This window comes from Nanorana parkeri, unplaced genomic scaffold, assembly GCF_000935625.1.
Source record: "Nanorana parkeri isolate BGI_ZX_2015 unplaced genomic scaffold, ASM93562v1 scaffold508, whole genome shotgun sequence".
Taxonomy (NCBI): Eukaryota; Metazoa; Chordata; class Amphibia; order Anura; family Dicroglossidae; genus Nanorana; species Nanorana parkeri.
The window spans coordinates 719,921-740,237 of NW_017306776.1; the positions used below are offsets into that span (position 1 = coordinate 719,921).

Genomic DNA, 20,317 nt, shown 5'->3' on the forward strand with positions numbered 1-20,317 from the left:
CTTAATGTAAGCTGTGCTATTAGCGTGCGTTGTCTTTTTAAAATGCTTTGTTTATATCCTACTGCATATATAGATGGGAGAAGCTATATATACTTGTATATACACTCTGCTTGGTAGTGATGCTAAATGTCTTGGACTTTACTCCTGAATTTATGTAGATCAATTTGCTTGTCAGAAGCAAAATAAGTGGCTTATCCTCTAACTAATTCAATGGCTAAGCCCCCAATCATTTGAGGCCCCTGACAGCATTTTATACTACCCCTTATTTTTTTTGAATCCCTACTTTTCAGTATCAGAATTCCAGTATCCTCCGGCTGGTCACGTGATGAGCGGGGTTCTTTTCCTATTGGCCTCTTCCCCCAGGGTGGGCGATCTTTAAGGTCTCAGGCACCCAGGTGCAGATACATGCGTACAGGCATACAGCATAAAATATGCCTATATTTGCAGCCCCGAGAGGACCAGTTGCTGCATTACTCTGTCCATAGGCTTGTATGGACAGAAAATGCTTTGCGCAGGCATACACGTGTAAATGCCAGTGTCGGCATTTGCACAGGGGTAAGTGCCTGAACACAGAAGTTTTGCATTCGGGAAATTGTGCGTATGTAAGTGCCTCATACATAATTTTCTGCCCATATAAGCATATGGACAGAAAAACACAGCAGCTGGGGCTATATGCCTATACGGCTGTATTTACACTTGTGTGCTTGAGCTCTAATGATGCAAAGAATAGTGCTGACTTGAGGATGTCAGTGCTTCTGCATCAATACACTGGAAATGTAGGGTGCCACTGTGACACCCCCTGAGGTGGGTTCATGATGCTCTAAAATCACACTGTCCTCAGTTCGCTGAGCTGAATGGAACTTGAGGACTCAGTATATCTACTGCTGGGAGTGATTTAATGGGGGGGCATCACCGGGAAGGAGGTGAATGTTGCAGATTGTGCTGTATTTTAAATTTATAAAAAAATTTTTTTAGGGCTGTGCAAATTAACGATTCATTTCTCGATTAATCGTTATCTTTTTGATCGATTAAAATTTTTTTGATCGCTAATGAAAATATTCTCTTCTCCGCCGGCTTCCGGGAGTCCCGTTGGAGATCCGGTGACGTCACGGACAACGACGTCACCGGACTCCTCCCCCCTTCCCCAAGTGGCTCCGTCAGCTAACAAAGGGAAGGGGAGAGGAGTCCGGTGATGTCGATGTCCCCAAGTGGCTCCGTCTGCAAGGGAAGGGGGGAGGAGTCCGGTGACGTTGATGTCCCCAAGTGGCTAGAATAGGTCAATGTAGTTGGATCTGTATGTGCGTTATAATTCGAAATTAATCAAACGAAAATTTTAATCAGTAACAGCCCTAATTTATTTTTTTTGGTTGTTGGGTTTAATCTAAGCCAGTATTCAGGAATGCTGATTACACTAACATTGCTTTAGCCAATAGAGAGTTCACCTACATAGGTGTCTATGACATTGAATAGTAATACCATAGCACGGCAAGCACGGACATTTTACAAAATGTCCCAGCGAAGTCTGATCCAATAATGGCCTGATACAATGTTTCCATAGAGCAGAAGTATAACTAGAGATGCTGCAATATGAATTTTAACCAGTAGGAGGTGCAATGTATGAAACTTCAGTCATGGCGCCACATAGTACTGTTCATTCCAATGCACAGAGAGGCTAGAGGTAGTAGAGTTTTATCCATTTACTTTGGAATTTGATATTTAGGATTGTTCCCAGGATGATATCACATTGTGTGCCTGATAAATAAAGGTCTTCATTTGTCATTCTCTCTATGCAGGATATCAACAGCATTGCTGTATCTCCCAATGACAAGCTGATCGTCTCCGGCTCTCAAGACAAAACAGCCAAGCTGTGGTCAGCGGCAGACCTGTCTATGATGGGCGTCTTCAGGGGACACAAGCGGGGCATCTGGTGTGTCCAGTTTTCACCGGCAGATCAAGTTGTAGCTACGTCATCTGCAGATGGATCCCTGAAGCTGTGGGGGCTGCAAGACTTCACCTGCTTGAAGGTAATCAAAATTTGTATATGGGGGGCTCACAAAATGTTACTCTGTCTATGTATCATTTCCCTGAATGTAGGTGTCCAGAGTTGTCTGCTGGTATCTAAAGACATGGCCTACTCTGGCTGAAATGACCTGTACCGTTTTGTCTGTGGATACCGTATATCTAAAGCCAAAACCTTTTTTATTTTGGTCAAGCTGTCAAGTTTTTTGTTTACGCCATCTGTGTCTCAGGTAGATATACCTTCACTTCCTGTCCTGCAGACTTAAGTGAGAGGATTTTTTTAAATATCAGGGATATCCTTTATTTCATTTGAGGTGTATCCTTAATATACCCAGTTTTCAGGGAACACATGTCCTCATTGTAAGATTTCTCTTCTATTCTTGTTCTGGTTGCAACAAATATTTTGGATTTACCCTCACTTTCAATCTCGGTGACATTGCTAATCAGAACAATTAGAGAGATTGTATCTTCCTGACAGGGATAGCAATAAAAACATATAACATATAAGAGATGAGGTTACGATAAGTAAATACCCAACATACCAAGGCCTAAAAATTATGTGCGTCAGTGAAACGGTGACAAAATACAGTAGCACAAATTGTCCATAGGTGACGCTTTAAAAGCTATACAGGTCATCAGTTTAGAGATACCTGTTAATATTGGCCCTGGAATTATTGCTCCCACTCTGGCGAAAACAGCGATGCCTAACATATGTAGTGCAATCGTTGTTTTCATACGTAGGTGCACCCAACGTGTTAATAAGGCCACAGAAATATTGACCGGTGCCTCTTTGGGTTTTCACCACTTGAGTTTTTTTTTTTTTTTTTTTTTAAAATTTGTATCTTTTACATGTATTTTTTCAAACTTTGTATCTTATACATGTTCACTTGCACAGCAATGTTTTTTAAAGCACACCTGTCACTACTTCCTCCCAACATCCCCTCTCCTGCTGCTTCCCCAGACAAGACTCCTAATAATATTACATCTGACTTTGTGTTTTCCGTTGTTTTCAGACATTTGAAGGTCACGATGCCTCAGTGCTGAAGGTTATATTTGTCAGTCGTGGTACACAGCTGCTTACAAGGTAAATGTCAGAATCTCTCTACTTGAACAGTGATTGCTTTTCCAAAACGGCATTAAAAAGCTGCTCGACCTAAAGCTGATTTGTCAGTTTTGGGCGGTGATGGAGCAATCTTTGATTTTCCTGGAGGAGAGATTACCCGTAGGACCAGCATAGCCCCGGCAGACTTAGATGGGCTTTTCAGCAAATGAGGTTTCCATATTTTTCGATGGAAAGTCCACCGAGGTGCTTATGATACAATATTTCTGTGGCCTTAAGTAGATGCTCTATAGGGATATGTGTAGAACGCATTTGGGCCAGTGACAACAGCAACTTGGCCAAAAATCCAATTAACCAGTCACAGCTGTGCTGGCAACAGAAGGGGGATCACCCACAGGGGTTCTAAACTCCTTGACGAGTTGTTAGAATTCATCCCTTCCCTTACCCAAGTCAAAGCTGGACTTGCCCTTTAAATACAATCTTTGACTGTGCCCATACTAATGCCGTTTCCTTGTTCCTGTCCTTAGTGGCTCAGATGGCCTGCTGAAGCTGTGGACCATTAAGACAAACGAGTGTGTGAAGACACTGGACTCCCATGAGGACAAAGTGTGGGGTCTGCACAGCAACAAACTGGACAGCGCTCTGGTGACTGGATCCGCGGACTCGAGCATTATTCTGTGGAAGGTGGGAGAGCTGTCTGGTTGTGTGCCTGATGAAGTATTGGGTATATGCAAGAGTCCAACTGCACATTCAATACATTACATTTGCATCAAAACAGTCGGAGCATGAGTAGAAAAGTCTGCCAGCATTCTGCAGAGAAGGACCGTTCCTCTCTCTGTGTGGAAGCAGGGGTCTCTCTCTAGAGGTCCGACATACCCTTTGCCTATGAAGGGCATTAGCATTGACTCGGCAAGATCTTTGCTGATTGCAGCTGTCACTCAACAGGGTGGTGTGTGAAGAGATCCTTTTTCTTCCTGCTGTGTCTCTGGGGAAGGAAATGGAGGGAAATCTCCCTGATGGGACACAGGCTGCAGAGAAAAACAAAACTGGCAGGGTTTTAACCATTTCCTACTCTATGTATCCAAAACCAAAACATTTTAAATGTAAATAGGTGAGAGGAATTGGGGGTGGGGGGCTGCTACTTTTGCCTCGAGTTGGGCTTTAAAGTGAGCCGGTCCACAAAGAGGCCACTGAAAACAGTGGTTTCTCTCAAGAGATTCTACACAACCCCCACATAATTATTATTATTATTATTATAATACAGGATATATATATATCGCCAACAGTTTGCACAGCGCTTTACAATACAAGAAAGACATTAAAATACAATTCAAGACAAGATGGTACGGAGGGCCGTGCCCCTGAGGACTTACAATCTAAAAGGGAGGGACCAGGGATACATGAGGAGGTAGCTGCGTGGGGATGAATTGTTTGAGAATGTGATGGTTCAGTGCCTAGTTTGAGGTGGGATAGGCTTCCCTGAAGAGATGAGTCTTTAGCGATCGCCTAAAGGCAGTCAGTGTGGGAGATAGACAGACAGGTTGGGGTAAAGAGTTCCAGAGGATGGGAGAGACTCTAGAGAAGCCCTGGAGGCGACCATGGGAGGAGTTGACAAGGGAGCTAGAAAGCAGGAGGTCTTTGGAGGAGCGGAGGCGACGCTTAGGATGATATTATGAGCAATAATGTCATATCCACCCATTTATAGAACTATAGGTTCCCATTCATTCAGCAGACCCCTTGTAATTAGACATATGCTTTGTAATGAGCGCTGGGGGCATTTGAACAATGAAATAATCTGTTGCTTTATTCCCAGGACGTCACAGAGACAGAGCTGGCTGAAGAACTAGCCAAAAAGGAGGATGAGATCTTGAAGTAAGTGCACTCTTGATTTCCAATCATCTGTTGGATTGCTCCCTTGTTTGTATTGTAACACCATTTCTCCTTCTCTCCTGCAGACAGCAAGAGCTGTCAAACCTTTTACATGAGAAGAGGTTCCTGAAGGCTCTGGGCCTGGCCATCACCTTAGACCAGCCGCATACCGCGCTCAGAGTTATAAAAGGTGGAGTATTCACTCTGAATATAACTTTTGGAAACCGAGATATTTCAAAGCATTGTACACTTGTAGGTTTATCCGTCCCCTCCTGACCAACAAAGGAGCCGTTCCTGCAGTAATCAGGTTTTCCTACTATCACTTTATGGTGGGACCGTCCTTTTGTTTTGTGGTTCTGTACAGCCTGAGCCCAGCATCTTATGGGCTTTTGCTCTTCAGCTCCAAAAAACTTTATTGCCACTTGAACAGATATACAGCAAGATAAAGCATGTACTTCAGCTTACTTGTATATCTGTTCAAGTGGCAATAATCATTTATTTTAGAGTTCAGAGGTCCGTAAGTATGTACTGCAGAGTTCAGAGGTCATTGCCCAGCTCAGTGGGCTCCGTCCTTTCCCAATACACTGCAATCAATCAAGGAAAGCGGCACCTCTTATCACGTCTTTTTTTTTTTTCTTTAGCTCCAACAATGTAATTGCCGCTTGAGCAGATATACAGCAAGCTGAGGCATGTGCTCTAGCTGATTACATATCTGTTCAAGTGGCAATAACAATTTTTGGGGAGAAAGAGAAAACAACATGGCAGAGGTGCTGCTTTCTTTGGTTGCAGTGTATTGGGGAAGGACAGGGCCCATGGAGCTGGGCAGTGACCTTTGAACTCTGTGGTACTTCTGAATGCACTACTGACCCCTGTACTCTGTGTTACATACTACTGATCTCTGCTTTACTTACTTCTGACCTCTGCACTCTGCGTTAATTACCTCTGTACTCTGAATTGCATACTACTGACCCCCTGCACTGTGTGCTACTTACTACTAATCCCTGTACTCTGTTACATACCACCTACCTGTGTTCTCTGCGTTACATGTGACTGACACCTGCACTCTGCATTATATACTACTTGCACCTGCACTCCGCGTTCCTTACGGACCCTTGTACTTTGCATTACATACTACTGACCCCTGCACTCTGCCTTACATACCGGTACTACTTACACCTGCACTCTGTGTTGTTTACCAACCACTGTACATACACCTGACCTCTGCACTTTTTTTTCTTTGCATGCTTCTGGCCCCATTACTCTGTGTTACATACTACTGATCTCTGCATTACTTACTCCTAACCCCTGTACTCTGTGTTACATACCACTGACCTCTGAATGATACTTAATCCTGATCCCACCTTGACTGCCTTTAGGCGATCTCTTAAGACTCATCTCTTCAGGTGAAGCCTATCCCACCACAACCCAACCACTGAACCATCACGTTCTCAAACAATTCATCCCCACACAGCTACCTCCTCATGTATCACTGGCCCCTCCCATTTAGATTGTAAGCCCTCAGGGGCAGGGCCCTTCTTACCATCTTGTCTTGATTTGTATTGTGATTGTAATGTGTTCCTTATATTGTAAAGCGCTGCGCAAACTGTTGGCGCTATATAAATCCTGTATAATAATAATACATGCACTGTGAATCGTTAATGCGCTGTTTCTCATTGAAGCTAAAAAGCGAGGATGTTTACATTTTTACAATGACCGTTATTTATTTATTTTTTGCCATAATTTTTTAATAAGGCCTTTCCTAGGTCATCTCCTTAAAAAAAAAGAAAAAAAAAAGAAGCTGCCCTCCCACCTTCCCCTTTACAGGGAGAGTAGGCCTTCTAATGCACCTGAAATAGCGGCATTGTTTAAGGGCCAGCAAAGATCTAATCTTCAATCTGTTTAATTTCAGCCATTCTGCAGGAACCCCAAGGAAAAGATGATCTGCAGAAAAACCTGCTGAGGTTACGCAGTGACCAGACAGGTAAGGGAGTGCATAACAGTGTTTTATGTTGTGGGGGGGGGACAAATGAGTGGACAAATTAATAGAAACCCCACACTGGGGATGATCATGTATATTGGTTTCTATACAGTACATTCACAGTATGGGAGCGGCTGCTGTGTGTAATGATTGAACTCTGATGTACTTACTCCTTATCCTACGTTGTCAGAGGCCATCCTGAGATATTGCACCATCTGGAACACAAATTCCCGGAACTGTCACGAGGCGCAGTGTGTGCTGAACATCATCCTCACCCATGTACCGCCCGACACTCTGCTCCAGTACAGCTCCATCCGAGGCAACGTGGAAGCTCTTATCCCCTACACAGGTGAGGACCCGCTAATAGGTGACATTAGTCATGTTGTCTTTATAATCTACCCTGATTTTCCCCCCACACTAAAATACTTACCTTTACCCCCCACTCCCGGGTCCTTTACTGAGCAGCCCTGCACCACACAGCTTTGTATGAGACATCCGGGCCAGGGTCCTGCACCTAGTGTGCACATATACTGTGGCTCTATTCATTCCTATAGGTCAGAGGCGGGCAACTTCCATCCCTCCAGCTGTTGTGGAACTACAAATCCCATGAGGCATTGCAAGATTGACAGCCACAGGTGTGACTCCCAGAGACAGATACATGATGGCATTTGTAGTTTTACCAAAGCTGAAGGGCTGAAGTTTGCCCACCCCTGCTATAGATGGTCTGTACTCCGCCATGAGTAGGAACTAATGGGGCCGCAATGTGTGCCCGCCAGATGCCGGACCCTGGGAGCCTTTGCGGTAGGGCCACACATTTAAATACTCAGGAGTATAATGGTAAGTATTAAGGAGTAATGCAAGTATTTTAGAGCGCAGGCCACACTGAGGGGCGGGGTTTATTTAAAGTCATCTTCACTGAGCTTGGCATCTGTTTTAAAGGGTCACTCCTTCCAAAAGTAAGATTTCAGATATCAATGGGGTCTGTTGATCTGAGATGTATTCTGCCTCTTTGGGGTCTTCTAGGGACTTCCATGGTGACCTCTCTGTCAGTAATGAGCGAATGCTTTAAGAGTTGTCATCTAAATCCTGCAGCCTTTATTGATCCCGAGGATCATCGTTTTATCTTTTACCTATTAGAAGTGACCATTTGTGACACAAGTGGGCGGCCATTGCTGCCTTCCTCTAAAAATCTCAGTTGCCTGGCTGCTGTGGGTTCAGTATTTGGAGTCGGTGACCCAGAACAAGTGAAGTCAGAGTCGGGTCAGAACTCTTATTCTGTGTGATTTGTTTCAGCTCAGTGAACATAGTGAAGCCATTGGATCAGCATGAAAGCCGGGCACTTGGCACCAGAGTAGGGTAGCAGAGGCGGCAGCCCCCATTTCCCCCCTCAGTCCAGTAGCCAAGCCCTCCTCTGTTCCTGACTTCTTCCTCCTTTCACCCCGCAGAGCGACACATGCAGAGGATGGCCAGACTTCTGCAGGCGTCCATGTTTGTGGACTTTATGTGGCAACACATGAGACTGAGCGATATGCCGGAGGAGAAGGACAACGCACCAATCCCTGTTAACGGCTTGACCGTCACCGCGCAAGAGGACGCCATGGTATGACGTCACATAGCCGAGCTATCTGCCATCTGCAGTGCGTACTGCGTATAGACAATGCTGAACAGCCTGTGGGGCTCCTGTACCGACCATTGCGAAAGGAGCCGCGTCTTTTCTACCAGCGAGTGATAACAATCATCATGGCAGCGCTCTCATTTTCTGTTGTGGATGGAGCCCGTGTCCCCGGCTCTATAATGGTGAATAGACACAGAAAAGACTGAACACTTCCTGAATTCTTCCTGAATTCTTCATCTGTATATCGGCCCTGGTAGCTTTTGATCAGAGACAGGTGCTCTTTGCTGGTTGGCGTTCCTGTCCATTGGAAGAAAGAAAACAAAAACTTTGTGAAAATGACAACTTAAAGCCGAACTCTAGGCAGACACATGAAATGGATAGAAGGGAGGTTTTGTGCCTGCCAAAAGATTTGTATTCTCTCCATCCAGTCCTGAGATTTACACAGCCCTGCCACACCACACAGCCTGGTCTGGCTGGGCAGGTGACCGGATTTTTCTCTCCTGAAGTTCAGTAACACGTACAGGTCTTGTCCCTCCCTCAGCCTGGAGAGTGAAACAAGAAGCTCACCTCTCTGTCACTCTGCTCTTTTCTGTCTGCCCGGAGTTCAGCTGTAAGAAATATAATAAAGATTATACGCAAGAGAAGATTTGGGCTTTTTATTCTTTATTTTTTCTGTTTTTTTTGTTTGATGCTTTTTAATAGGGAGGCACCGATACTTTTCGAGCACCAATGCCGATACTTGTTTTTTGTCATGAGAACTACCAGGGTTGCAGCGGTTGCAGCTGGGACCTGGCTCTGGCACTCCACCGCTGTCCTGAAATCATTAGTCTGCATTGTTTTAGAAAAACTCTCACATGACAATAAACAAAAATGTATCGGTACTCGTACTTGTAAGTACTCGGCAAGTACCAGTACTCGTACTCGCAAAACTGGTATCTGTGCATGCCTTTATTTATATTTATAAAAACAAAATCGTACATTAAAACAAAGATGCACCAATCCCAGGAGCTCCGTGTGCTCCTTACAAATGGCAGCGGCCTCCTAACTTTTGAATTTTTCTCTAGTCTAGTCTTGGAGCTGGAAAAGTATCTGTACTTGTACCGAGTACTGTACTTGGTATGGGTGCATCCCTACTTTTTAACATATAAACAAATCACTGAATGCTGATCGCCCATCAAGAGTGCTTTGGCTGAATCAACCGGCCGAAGATGAAACTCTCTTCTATTTTGTGTCACATTGTCATCAGAGAAGATGACAACAAGCCCCGCCCACCACGACAAGGTAGAGTCTATAGCGGGCGGTATTACAAACGACCCTAGCCTCGTCTACCCAATGATAGTCTATAACCCCCATCCAGCATGACTATCAGCCATGACCTCTGCTGGTTCTAGCATCACGTCTACTCTGATACCTTGCTCCAGTCATCCTTCCTTCTGTAACGGGCATTTGTTTCTTTGCTCCTGCGTGTTTAGCAAAAAAAATTACAAAAACACACATTACCATCAATTTCATGCCTTGGTTCACACCTAGGCGGCACTGTTTTTGTACGCGCGTTAGCAGCATGCGGTAATTTGCGCGTTGTGCTCATTTGTATGCGCATTTTAACGCGCGTACATGAAGATGCGCGTTTTGATTGGCAGCTCGTAAGCCATTGTCGGCAATGGAAGGACGCATGTCTAAATGTACAAAAATGCTCACGAAAATGTGCAACAAGCTTCTGTTGTGCATTTTTGGGCATTTCCAATGAAGTCTATGGGGAGGAAAAGAGCTTTTAACTGCCCAAAGAAGCTCCTGTATCTTTTCAGGCGTCTGGCGTTTTCCTGCTCAGAACCAGTGTGAACCAGGGCCATTGTGAATCACGGGATTTCTTGTGTCGGGCAGTTAAAAGCGCTTTTCGAACTGCTGAGAAACTCCTAGGTGTGAACCAGGGCTTAAAGCTCAACTCCGAGAAATCCCAAAACCCTTGCAATACGAAACCCATTTAACCCCTCCAACCTATGCACTGCACTCCACAACCTAAATACCCGTTTCTTTTTGGGTAAGAAAAATGAGGTGTAATACTTACCTTATTTCCCCCTTCACCATATCTCCCTCCATTGGTGCGACCGGACCCCACAGCCTCCTCTATAGTGTGCTCCAGCCCGCGGTTGCATAATGATGTCATCAAGTACAATACAGGGCTAATATGTCTGCACTGTACGCAAGGACCGCGGGGATCCACCCACAAGCGGGCACAGAGGAGAGCCGGAACCTGCCCTAGAGGAGTAAGGTCATTATTCCCCCTATTCCCTATCCCCTAGTATTATTGATCATTGAAACCTGGCAGTGCAAGGATGTCCCACTACAATGGTAGTATTTTGTAGTTCCTGGAGTTGGGCTTTAATTCTCCAACTATAGAGATTCAAGAACAGCGTCAGATCCAACAACTGCAAGCGCACAGTATATACGCAGACCTGCCAGCATGGTGTATATACAGTGTATGTATATGTACAGTGGTACCTTGGTTCACGAACGCTTATGTTCGCCAACAATTCGGTTCGCGAATAGAAAGTTTGGCAAAATTTTGCTTCTGTTCGTGGACTCCACATCAGGTGACGAACAAAATCACAGCCATCTACCCTGCTCTGACACGTGTTCTTGGCTTCCTCTAGTCGAGATCGCGGTCGCAGACAGACCTGTGCACACTTGCTGTGAAGCTTTTTAGCACATACAGTACTGTACAGTATTCTGTATTACATTTTATATAAATTCTTTATTTCAAAAATCTTTCACACAAATAAGTAATAGCGGCAAGGCACAATATTGGCCCTCATAGGCCGTAAAAGATATTCTTACATAACCATTATGCAGTGTTACAAGTTACAACAAGGGCCGTTCAGCGGTTGAGATAGGTTTTCTCATAGATATAACAAACAGGTAACCGCAAGTCCCAGCCTAGGGCTGGGAAGGGGGGGGAGTTGGTGTTCTGTCTAGGTCTGTTAGCTATAGGGTATTTGTTCCAACATGGGGGTTGCTGACACTCCCTCGAGGGTGTGAGGCAAGCAAAGTGAGTGGAGTCAACGGACAGGGGTTCACTGTATGCCACTGGGTTCGGGAAATGGTGCGGAAAATATGCTAACCGCTTGTTGAGCTGTATGAGGCGGCGGGGTGGGGGCAGGAAGGACTTGGGTAGGCAGTAAGGTAAAAGGTGGGGTGGGTACTCTTCCCAATGGGAAGAAGGAAGGAGGGACAAGGCCAGGGTCCAGGTTGGTGAGGAGTGTCACACGTCAGAGCCCTGACGTAGTTTCGTGTAGGCCGGGGAGGAGAGAAAGTCGATCCAGTAAAACCAAGTGGTTCTAAATTTAGCAGGGGTGTTGTTAAGGGAACTTGTATGATCCTCCATAAGATAGATTTCCCATAACGTCTTCCAGGACAGCATCACGAGATGGAATCTCCTCCCCCACACACAGGAAACACGTCACTTAATCTGTTTAAAAGACCCTCCTCTCCTCCACTCCCTCAGTCTTTTGTGTTTCCTCAGTCAAGCTGGGGAGCGCGTCACAGAACGCTGAGAGAGGGCTTCCATGTGGTGATGCTGCCCGGGAAGTCTTCCAAAGAACCATGGAGTGTCGGTAGAGGAGCTAGCTAAGAGAAGCTTGTAGCAAAATGAGAGAACATGACGGGCCTGGCCTTCTAGGTTGCTTTCGTGTTCGAATGGGGTCAGGGCTCAAGAGAATCGTGAGGGGGGCGGGAGAGATCGCAGGAAGAGGGTAAGTTGCATGGTCCACTACGGGTCCAGGGGTAAAGGGCCCTGCTGGGAGGTCACAGTGAATACAGAGGACCAGGAGGTTCCGGTCAAGAAGTGGAGCGCTCTGAATTTACCTGGGGTGCCAAGTGCTTGGAAGCGTGCGTCCCCCAGTCCAGGTGGAAAAGCCGGGTTACCCAATATCGGGGTCATAGGTGAGGGGGAGAGGGAGTGAGCAGCGAAGGCGGCTCTAGCCACCCTGAGAGTAGGCATGATCGTGGGATGGAATCAAACTGCTGGGGGCAAGGGGGTAGTGCACCAGGGAAGTCCCGGGAGCGGCACCGTAGAGAAGGTTTGTTCCAGGCCAGTCCACAGTTTCGAGGTTTGGTGTCGGCACTAGTCTATAACACGGGCTAGGTGGACCGAGGTGTAATATAGGCGGATACCAGGTAGGCCCTTACGAAAGAGGTGAAAAGTGTTATCAGTTTACGAAAAAATCGCAATCGGGAGGGCTTGAAGTGGGTAAAGGAGGCGGGGGAGGATGGATTGTTTGAGTATATTACACCGGCGTATTCTGTATTACATTGAACCTTATGGGGAAATTTGATTCGGTTTGTGACCAGAATCATGGAATGAATTAAGTACGTGAAGGTACCACAGTGTGTGTGTATGTGTAATATATATATATATATATATGTGTATATATGTAGTGCAATATAAATGGGTAAGCCGTATTAGTCCAGTAGACAAGATGTCAAAAAAGACAAAAAACAAGGATTGTTTATAGTTCTTTCACCCTAAACCTATATTTTCTTTAATGATGGGAGGAGTCTGAAGGTTTTGTATTTCAGTTTTTATTGGTATTTTTTGTCAAGGGATACAATGAATCGAAATATCACACCAATGTAAACAATAATATATCCATAAACATTACACGTTCCATTACAATGTTTTAGTCTTATCCTTATGGAGATAATTTTCTAAGCTCAAATAGTCATGTTTGTGTACATTTGTCGATCAATATATAGGCAAAAGCAGAGGATCACCTACAGTAGCTGTGAATAGAAAGTGTGTACTCCTTATAGGTATTCCATTCCATTAGTGGAAGAAAGAAGGAGAATAAACCTGGCCATACACTAGGCATTTTTTTTTTCTTGTTCAGCCTGCGATAAGCACCGTGGTGGGAGAATCTCTCCTGCTGGGCTATTGTATTCTGACAGCCGTGGGAAATACTCCCAAGCAGTGACTGCAGTTGATTGGCCGAGTTAAGCCGTCGAGCGGAACAGAGGAGTGCTGGCACATGGTGGGCCGCACATGGCTGAACTCAGCCAGAATGCGAGCGGTTACTAGTCAGATAAACCTTAGAAGCTCCTCGCTTCTAGAATGTGGGGTCGTCCATAAAAGATGGAGAGAGCAAAGAAAAGAGGGGTAGGAGAGGACTTTCCTCACCCGTTTAATGAATTATGGTGGATCCATGGGTCCTACGTCTTTTCAAACCTGGTTTGATTGTAATAATAAAAGTAATATTCATGTACATAAGTTCATCATTAATCATCGCCCTATTAAGTTTATTGTTAACAAAGTCCTTAGAGATGGTCGGTTTCCTCCAAATTTTTGCTATTGCTATTCTAGCATCTCATAGTATGTAAGAAGTCAAGAGCTTAGGCTGGATTCACACCTTTGTGTTTTTCATTGAAACAGATCAGAACTCAACTTGCATTAAGACATGCGCCAACGTGGGTCACGATGCACTTTAACGCATTATGACTTACGTAAGCACATCATGAAAAGCATCTACACACGTTTTGATGCATTGTAACATTTATTACAAAGCACATTGCATCACACATTGAAAATGCGTGACAATGAATGTTAACGTGCATCAGCACGCAATGATTTGATGCATTTCTTTTGATTTCAATGGAAAATAGCTCAGGGGGAAAAAAATGCATCGTGTGCATCTGTTTTTTATGGGTTTCCAGTTCAAATGTATGGAACAGGGTGCTCTCCAGAGTAGAGTATGGAGGTTTGGCTTACGTATGGGTATCTATCTTGTATCTTTGGGAGCACCGGTAACGCAATCTAACCATGACTTTGAAGATGCTGCTATAAAGAGGAGTCTCGGTCCTCCTGCTTCATTCTTTGAAATGTACAATGACAATTCCCTTTTGTAGTGGCTGCAGAAGCTGGGTGGAGTTTGCAACCCAGATGCAGACATCTAGAGGTCCTGAGATAAATTAGAAGCCATTGACTTTTTCAACTCCCTAGCACACAAAACTACATTATCTGGTGGGCTGAACTTTCCTCTGTTCATGATTGTATTGTCCTTTATGCATTCAAACTACTTTCTCTTAATTAAACACATAATTATATTTAAAAAATAATCAACATGTAAAATATAATAAATACATTAAATAAATAAAACCAAAATGCAAGGCCATGAATTTACAATGTAGAAGTTCTTCTCCTTTAGCCCTGCATATCCGTGGCTTCCTTCGTCTCAAAAGCTTTCTTTGTCACAGTGCTACACCTATGGAGTATCTCATATGCTTTGGGTCTCTGGGGCATCAGTGGGGTCCTGGGAAGAGTGGAAGTGGACTGACCACTTGGTGGCTTGGTTTTGCTGAGACTCTGCTTGTGCAATTCTTGTTGGTCACACAATATCTGACTTTGGAGATGAGGTCTTGGTGGTCTTTCAGAAGAAGCGTCAGAGCCAGCAGAAAGCTTTCGTATGGCATCCTTCATTCCATTCTTGTGTGTTGGTGTCTGCCCTTTTCCTAAATGTTGTACTTCCTGTGTATGATCCCTTGGCACTAATTCAGCAGGATCGAAGTAAAAGCCATATGCTGGGCTTGAAGGTATGACACTGATGGATCTTGATTTTTTCCTGTCCAGTTTCGGACCCCCAACCCACTGTGTCTTGCCCATATTATGCTCCTTCTCCATTCTCCATGCCTCCGTTGGTCTGCTCAGTTCTAGCAGGCTGGAGGCTTTGAACAAATTTGAAGTGGAAGGGAATTTCTCATGATTCTTATTGATCTGAAGCTGGTGGCAATTTCGGTATGGTTTTAGGTACATAGCCGGGACAAAGCCAGTTTTTCCATTATACCTGTGGTGAGTCAAAAGGAAATAGTAATGTTAATTTTTAAAGCCGATGAGCAGGTTTAGCTTTTTTTTGTTTTGTTTACGAGTCTATAGCATTTAACTTTGTAACCATATTCACCAGTTCTTAAAGGGACCCAAACTCAGGCAAACCTATCCTTCAAGCAATGTGATACAAGTCAGTTGGTAATCATACAACACTGACAACAGGCATTCTGCAGCTGCTCTTTGCCTAAGCTCTTGTAGTCATCCATTTCACAGGATTGTGGCTACAAGGAGGCTGCCAACCTGCCATATTACTAGATTCAAAAGCTATCGCCGAACAGCTCCTTCTGTTCCTAGACCCCACCCGCTGATGACACCATTAATGCAATCAGAAGCAGTGGGTGGGGCATGACTCTAATAATGTAAACCTCCTAATAGACTCCTCTGAGGCTATAATAATGGAAGGGGCCTATGCACTTTCACATGTAGGGGAGTACACTACTGCTCCTAAGTGGGAATTATAAGGTTTAGTGGTAAATATGAAACATTTATATTTGTCCTACAAGAAAGATTCTTTTTTTTTTTTTAATACTTTTTAGTGTCATACATATGGAAAATATATGAAAGCACTATATAGTCCCTTAACGTTCTGTATGAGCTTTGTAAAATATATTACCTTATCAGCCACCATCCGTTGTTAGACTTCTCTTTGACTTCTACAAGGACTCCTCGAGAGATGGAAACTTCATCCCAGCTCAAAGCTTCATATGCCATTGTGGAATAGTACCGTATTCCTGAATAAGAAGAAGCCAAATGATTACATACTGGGCCCTGTAGCGATATTTTTTAATAATGTTGTGTCTCCTTATACCAGCCAGATAACAGCTCATTTCAGCCAGCTTTCAACTAATTTCACTACGCCATGACCCATTACCATGCTGTATTGCCCAAGACAGCGCCATTCTTTTAATAGCAACCATAGAGATTTTTTTAGTGCTATAATCGGACTTAATAGAATTGTACTAATTGTTTAGATTGTATATTCAGATTGTAATGTGCAGCCTCTCTCTCTTTCTCCCTCCCCCCTCTCTCTCTCCCCCTCTCTATTTTTTCTGTCCATTCCCTTCCTCCTCTTTTATCCTCTCCTCTTCATCCTTCTCAACCATTCTCTGTCTTCCTTTCTCCACCATCTCTTTCTTCTTTTGTCCTTTCCTTCCTTTCTTTCTCCCTTTCCTTCCCCTTCTTTCCTTCCTTTCCCTGCCTTCTCTTTCTTCCTTTCCTCTTCTTCCTTCTCAACCTTTTCCTGTCTTCCTTTCCCATCTCTTCCTTCCTTTCACATTGTCTTCCTTTCTTTCTACATTTTCCCTTCATTCTGTACCTTTCCTTTCTTCAATACTTTTCCTGCCTTTACTTTATTCCTCCTTTCTCTTCTCACAATACCTCAGGCATATATATAAATATATATTTTATTTGTGGGCCAGGATAAGAATATAAAAGGTGCAAATGTTGGCTTCTTAAAGATCCATGTCCAGGGACCATCAATTTCATTTGTGCTCCACTATCTAATCACTAAGAGCTCATCCATGAAGTTCGAGCTTTGGACCTCCATGCATGTTTTCAGTCAGGTACTCAATAAATAGCGTGGAAAAGTTGAGAATGATAGCTTGGAGCTGGTACTTCCAAGATTCCTTTCAGCAATGCCAAATGCTATATTTTTATTCTAATAGATTCCTTTTTTTGGAGGGTGTTAGGGTTGTTACTGTTGGAAATTGATCACATGAATAGCAACATACCTTCATCATCAGAATCCGTCCCTGAGCCAAGGTCATCTTCTTTGTTTAGAGCTTTGAGGAACGGAGCTGGAAACCATGCCACTCTCTTCTCTTCATTCTCTACCAACCACCAGCCTGAGAAAGAACAGAGCAGACTTATTATTCATCCACCCACTACAGATGTCACATGACCTACGGGTAGCTGGGCTGATGTAAGATATCTGTATTTTTGGAGATGTCCAGTGCTACCAATAATAACCAATCATCATTTAATGTTTACTCTCTTTCACTAAGAAAATGATTGCCTTGTAGCGGGCACCTTTAAAAAACAAATTGGTAGGTACAGCTCCCATGTTATTATCCTGACAGGACGACTTTAATATAAAGGAGCATTATTGGGTAGGAAGCCCAGGGTCTCACCAGAATTCTCCTTGATCAGCACACCCATGTGCTCGTTGCGTTTCACTTTGAAGGGTCGGTTCTTGGTGTCTTTGGTCTCGTGATCTTCGATGCACAGGTACATCTGGGACACGATGGGCTCCGTAGCTGGCGGTTTGGGTTGCAATCTTGGCCGCTCTCTCTGTTGTTCTCTTGCTTCTGAAGGCATGATCATCAAGCTGCAAACACATTGCCATTAGTTTCAGCCCAGATATTGCCTTGCAGATTGCTGTCATATGCTCTGCACATGGTCACGTGATCTCTGCTGGAGCAGAGGATCAGCCAAACTTAGGCCCCATTCACACCTATGCGTATTGTAATATGCGCGTCTGTCGCGCGACCGTCACGCGGTTTTTTTACCGCGATTTGCGGTACAAAAGTCGCGCGATTCCAAAGGCTACTTGGCAGTATACAAATGGAAAACGCCCTACAAAACGGACCAATACGCAGCAAAAAACGCTCCGGGACCTTTTCATGCGTGGGCCGTTTTGTAGTGCGTTCGGGACGGGCGGAAATACGGACAGGTGGGAACGATACCATTGACTACAATGCTATTTATTTTTTTGACCGTTTTGTAGAGCGTTCATCGAGCGTAGGACGCGCTACAAAACGGTCAGGTGTGAATGGGGCCTTAACCTTATCGCTTCCCTACAGCAGTGACCACACATGTGGCCAATACTGAAGGGAACCTTGAGCAGCATTTACTGCTGTCTTCTGTTCAGTCCCTCTGTTCTACTTTATTTATCAACTCCAGTAAATCTGACAATGTCAGTTATCTTCCAATTTGAATACAAGTTCAATTTAAAGCGTTACTCCAGCCCAAACTTTTTGTTTAGAATTTGGCAGGGGACAGTTAGAATATCTGTCACTTTTTTTGGTGTCTGAGGCCTCATTGCCCAGACAAGACATGAGGGATCATCTCCAATCAGGATACATACAGCACTATAAAGAAGTTTGGGGTTCTAGCCTTCCCCGACTCTACTAAAATATTCCTCTATATGTCCCTCTCACTTGTCCTGTCCTGCAAAATGAGGGGTAATCTCCCCAAGAGAACCACAAACAGCAATAACTGACAGAGGTTCTAGTCCTCCCCCAACACTATCCAAAACCATGGATGCAGAAACACTTCAACTCTCCAGAATGTAAAGCTTGCCATACGGTGCTCAAATTTCACCCAAGTCCTGCTGACTCAACCGAAATTCGAGCTGTGGCTGGCCCTGTCAGTACCACTTCATTTGACAAACTAGATTTTTTCATCAACTTTTGTTGAAGGAGCTGGGCCAAAAATTCTCGGCTGAATGGTGAGTGCACCCAATCAGCTGTAGTCAATTTTTGGGTGGGAGTCAGGCATCAGAATACAAAAGCCCAGTGGGGGGTTTCCTCCATCCATGCCAAACGAAATCAAGCCTGTTATTGGCTTTACAAAAAGTGAAACATTGGTTGTTGGTAGACTGAGCCCTTGAACTATTAAAAAGGCTCATCATGTGGTTTCATGCTTATGACAGGATAATATAACAGTAGATAGGAGCATCAGCTGTGATCATATCCATTGTCCAAGCAACTTCACATGGACCACAGAACCTCATGTGGTCACAAGCCATTGGACAGGATGACCACCAATCCACCAAAGAGGCAACTATCTGGTAATCTGTCATCTTTTTTATATTCAGAGTTCTTGAAAGCAGTGCGGACCTGTTTTCAGGGAAATTCGGGTTCAGATCATTGCTTTTGGGCGTGAAGAAGCCCGTCACCACATCACAATGGGAGATTTTCTCATCAGCTGTCAGGAGCTGTTGACAATAAACTTCCAGCAGTCTCAGTCTCTCGATGAAGCGGCTGGTGTTTCGGTTCTTCCTGAAGATGGGGACATCTGTAGGAAAGAAGACATCATGTGAGTGATACTGGGACTATCCCTCAACCTAATTACAGCTGCAAGAACCCATCTGACAACTAAGGAGGAAGTAAACAGGCGTGGATGGGATAATTATACTGCAAGAGGTTGCAACACATTCCTCAAACACAACAAGCTCATAATTAAACTGTCTGTGGGTCCGATCAGAAAATGATTTGGAAGCATGATCAGTACACTAATGAGCCAAGTGCGCAGACACCCCTAGTGCTTTAATGTCAATGGAGTCAATTAATTAATCAATGTGGCTGATTTTTGCCAGTGAGCGCCGGCAAAGCTTGCATACTACCCATAGACATGAATATTCCCAGTCCACTTGAGGCTCAACATACACATTACAATCTGACCGTACAACCTCTGTACAATCAACTTTAGATCTACCAAAAGACATATTAGCACCTGCCTAAGTTATGTAGTTGTTGGTAGATCTTAAGGAGATTGTACATTAGATTGTAACGTGTGTGGTGAGCTTAAATCAGCTAAAATGAGCGACAATCATAATTTGTCTATGTGAAACTTAAATCACATCCAAACCCATAGAAATATTGCATTAGGGTGTGCACACAAAAGCACAAACATATATATATTGCATACATACTCTTCAACTCTGCACCTCCTGTACAGCACAATCCCTATTCATTTCCAAGGAACTTTCACGGAGACTTTCAACTCCGTGCCCTGTTCAATTACCATATGACCAGCGCAATTTCTCTCAGCTTCAGGGCCCATTCACACCAAAGCATTGTGCTAAAAAAAAGGTAATGCGGTCAGGGCTGGATTTACTCTCTCTGCTGCCCCAAGGCCAGGTTCCTCAATGCGCCCCCCTACCCGTCAACCCCCCCCCCC

At 44.3% G+C, this 20,317-nt stretch overlaps 2 protein-coding genes across 2 annotated transcripts in view; one reads left to right on the forward strand and one right to left on the reverse strand.

Moving 5' to 3' along the window:
- TBL3 (transducin beta like 3) overlaps positions 1-8,538 on the forward strand; it is a 30,552-nt gene extending 22,014 nt beyond the window's left edge. Inside the window, exons 15-22 of the mRNA XM_018561218.1 lie at positions 1,794-2,024; positions 3,033-3,103; positions 3,607-3,763; positions 4,893-4,951; positions 5,035-5,138; positions 6,858-6,929; positions 7,117-7,275; positions 8,372-8,538. Coding sequence (XP_018416720.1) covers positions 1,794-2,024; positions 3,033-3,103; positions 3,607-3,763; positions 4,893-4,951; positions 5,035-5,138; positions 6,858-6,929; positions 7,117-7,275; positions 8,372-8,532 — 1,014 coding nt within the window. The 3' untranslated portion in view covers positions 8,533-8,538. The remainder of the gene's footprint in view (positions 1-1,793; positions 2,025-3,032; positions 3,104-3,606; positions 3,764-4,892; positions 4,952-5,034; positions 5,139-6,857; positions 6,930-7,116; positions 7,276-8,371) is intronic.
- A 6,194-nt stretch (positions 8,539-14,732) lies between these two features.
- The window catches only part of LOC108790855 (NADPH oxidase organizer 1-like), an 8,179-nt gene continuing 2,594 nt past the window's right edge, over positions 14,733-20,317 (reverse strand). The window contains exons 4-8 of the mRNA XM_018561214.1: positions 19,255-19,432; positions 17,545-17,741; positions 17,146-17,259; positions 16,029-16,146; positions 14,733-15,374 (exon numbers count right to left, since the gene is read on the reverse strand). Of these exons, the coding sequence (XP_018416716.1) occupies positions 14,735-15,374; positions 16,029-16,146; positions 17,146-17,259; positions 17,545-17,741; positions 19,255-19,432 (1,247 nt within the window). The 3' untranslated portion in view covers positions 14,733-14,734. The remainder of the gene's footprint in view (positions 15,375-16,028; positions 16,147-17,145; positions 17,260-17,544; positions 17,742-19,254; positions 19,433-20,317) is intronic.